General features: G+C 39.1%; 1 protein-coding gene across 1 annotated transcript in view; it reads right to left on the reverse strand.

Moving 5' to 3' along the window:
* Nucleotides 1-264: 264 nt before the first annotated feature.
* LOC125048379 (metalloreductase STEAP4-like) overlaps nt 265-3,211 on the reverse strand; it is a 12,030-nt gene continuing 9,083 nt past the window's right edge. Inside the window, exons 7-8 of the mRNA XM_047647044.1 lie at nt 1,100-1,133; nt 265-718 (exon numbers count right to left, since the gene is read on the reverse strand). Of these exons, the coding sequence (XP_047503000.1) occupies nt 265-718; nt 1,100-1,133 (488 nt within the window). The remainder of the gene's footprint in view (nt 719-1,099; nt 1,134-3,211) is intronic.

Below are 3,211 nucleotides of genomic sequence, written 5' to 3' on the forward strand. Positions count from 1 at the left end.
ACACACACACACACACACACACACACACACACATCCTATTTGAAGAATCCTATTTGAAATGACAGTCACGACCACAAATGTCATATGCGTTGGTCGATTCAGCTTTAGTGAATGTGTAATACTCCTTTCGTTTGGCACGTTTGGCTTCGGCTGCGCTTCGAAGGCTTTCCTCGCCGGCTTTACTGTGTTTCTGAAGGGCGCTTCTCCGCTTCTCCACGATCTGCTGCCAGATTTCCCAAGAATCGGCGTTGATGCTCACAGCCTTCATGCCTCGTTTGCAGACATCTTCGTAGCGCAGTATTGGCGGCCGGTTCTTCTTGTTCCTGTCGCCAGTTCGCCGTATAGGATGTCCTTTGAATGACGACCATCATCCGTGCGACTCACTTGACCAGCGCAAAATAGGACCTCTGTGTTGGGCACTTTCTCTTGCCAGGAACGGTTCAGGATGCGACGAAGGCAACACAGGTGGAAGCTGTTGAGCCTCTTCTCTTGCTTGGCATTGGTTGTCCAAGTCTCACTACCATACAGCAGCGCACTAAGGATGCAGGCGTTGAACACAGTCATCTTTATCGCCACGAAGAGTTTGGAGTTCTCCCAGACACGTGGAGTGAAGTGGGCAAGGGTCGTACTTGCCTTTCCGATCCGCTTGCTGATCTCTTCGTCCAGACAGATGGACCCCAGATAGGTAAGCTGGTGAACGACCTCCAGTTCACAGTCACTGATTATATTGACGGGAGGGTCTACAGCATCTTAGCCCATCAGATAGGTCTTCTTTAGACTGATGGTGAGACGAAAGTTCTTACAAGCCTGCGCAATCAATCAATCGTGCACACGGGAGGCTGTGCTGCCTTGTAGTTCAGTCTGTGCATGGTCAAAGGCTATGGGAGTCCACCCTATTCAAAATAATCCACTTCCTTGTGCTATCTATAGAATGAAAAGGCTTCTGGTGTCAACCCTAAGGCAGTTCATTATTGCTTGCGACCTCGTTCTGGCAACTTCTGCGGCGCCACTGGTGCCAAACTGTATAGGTCTTTGCCGTATCTTGTGGATCCATCAGCTGCGTGGAGAGAGGGAGCATGCTGCATGGGCATTAGCTTACTCTTCACATTCCTTTGCCCAGGCATTAACTCTACCTATATGGGAGTGGGTAGAGACAATAATGCCATAGGGCGTCTTCTATACGCGCCATGAAAATTAATCCAGTATTAAAGTTTAAGCCAGATCCTTAATGCGCATGCGCATTGGCAGCATCCAGGATTAAATTCAATTCTCCTCCGGACCAGGCTTTACTTTTGAGCCCAACAATTAATCCTGCACATGCCAGAACGAGCTACTTAATCCTACCAATCATGTATCGATACGTCATGATAACGTCATCAACTCCATAGAAAAGATGGAGTTGAGTTGCCATTAATATTTATAATAAGCAATAACGAAACAAATTCTGACATTTTCATGTCAAAGATGTATGTAAATATTCATCAATATATACTTTTATAAGTTGTGGGATATGCAAACTGCAGATATAACTCTCAACATTGAAAAGAAAAACGAAAAGAAAATCCTACAGAGAATCCCAGAGTTTACAGACACAGAAAAGGCAATATCATTTCCAGGTTGGAAAAAACATTCCCAACTTATGCAATATATTAATCAAATAAAAGAGAACCTTTTAATAACATCACGATTAGGTTTCAAAGTCAAAGAAAAAAACTACCTGATTCTTTAAACTAACATGACATCAAAATCGGATGGACATTTGTTTTCATGATCCTCGTTAGCAACATCCTGAAAAAAACTACCCTACCCGTGCCCCGCGATCACACACGAGAAAGAGTTCTCGGAGAAAACTCCCGCGAATATAAATTGACAATACGAGTATCTCATTTTTGTTTGAAACCTTCATTTCGGTTATCTATAATATTTATAGGTTATTTGAAGCCATTTATATAATTTCATTTGTACTGACACAGATATATATTGACATGATATAATACTAGTTGATATGTGTATATATTTTTTCCTGTGTAACAAACGTTCCTTTATCGATATTAACGTATAATAAGACACTTGTAGAGGGTGAATGCTAACTGCCATTAAACTGCAGATTTACTGACTCGTACGCCTGGCAGTGTCTTGCATCTTCTGTGCAAGTACTGTGGATTTGGGTTAACTTTAATCCGGAATTAACTTTTATGACACGCACAGAAGACACCTATAGTCGATATACATATATATGTGTTTGTGTGTGTGTGTGTGTGTGTGTGTGTGTGTGTGTGTGTGTGTGTGTGTGTGTGTGTGTGTGTGTGTGTGTGTGTGTTTGTGTTTGTGTGTACACATATGTGGTGTGTGTGCGCGCGCGATGTGTATGTGTGTATGTAGATGTATATAGTCTCTCTCCAGCGCTCGTCTGAACTACGATTTCTGCCAAACAAGCCTTCGATTTTTCTTTGAACTTCCCCTTCATACTTTGAGACAAAAAATCGCTTTCGGAAGAAAAGAGTGATCGCGGGAGTTTCTCATGCCACTTACTTTTTGTTTTGCTTTATTTTTTCTTTTTAATAGCACAAGATATGCGAACTTCAGAACGCACGCAAATAAAAATGACTTAACAATACATAGTGCTTGTTTTAATATTGTACTGATATTTTTTTCATCGAAAGTTTAGCTTAGAATTCTCTAATAACCATTTATCTTTTTATTATTTTTTAAATTTTGTATTAATCTAAATGCACTTTTCTGATAATTTAACATCGCTGGGTTTTGTTAATGCAACTTTACATCATCTATATATACGCATTATGCAAAGTTATTTTTCTATATACACTTTACGTAAATCCAATTCTACTATGTACGCATTATGCAAATTCACATCATAAATGTACACATTATGAAAATTTACATCTTAAATATACACACAAAGTTTATTTTTGTGAGTCAAGCTAAGAACCGTTCATAATATATTTCACAAGAATCAAACAACAATAATAACTACAATTTTAAAATAACTTTACAAAAGAAAACACAAAAACAAATAATTACTAGATTTTAACTGACAATCATACACACCAAGAGTTTCCTTTCAAATTATACCAGAATATACTGTAATAATTTCTAACTGTTAATAATGTGCAGTGTACGAAATACTTTTATTTTAAGATTTTAAAATATGCCTCTTACGTAATCGAAAGAGAAACAGGCTATAAAGAAA

Source organism: Penaeus chinensis, chromosome 43, assembly GCF_019202785.1.
Source record: "Penaeus chinensis breed Huanghai No. 1 chromosome 43, ASM1920278v2, whole genome shotgun sequence".
Classification (NCBI taxonomy): domain Eukaryota; kingdom Metazoa; phylum Arthropoda; class Malacostraca; order Decapoda; family Penaeidae; genus Penaeus; species Penaeus chinensis.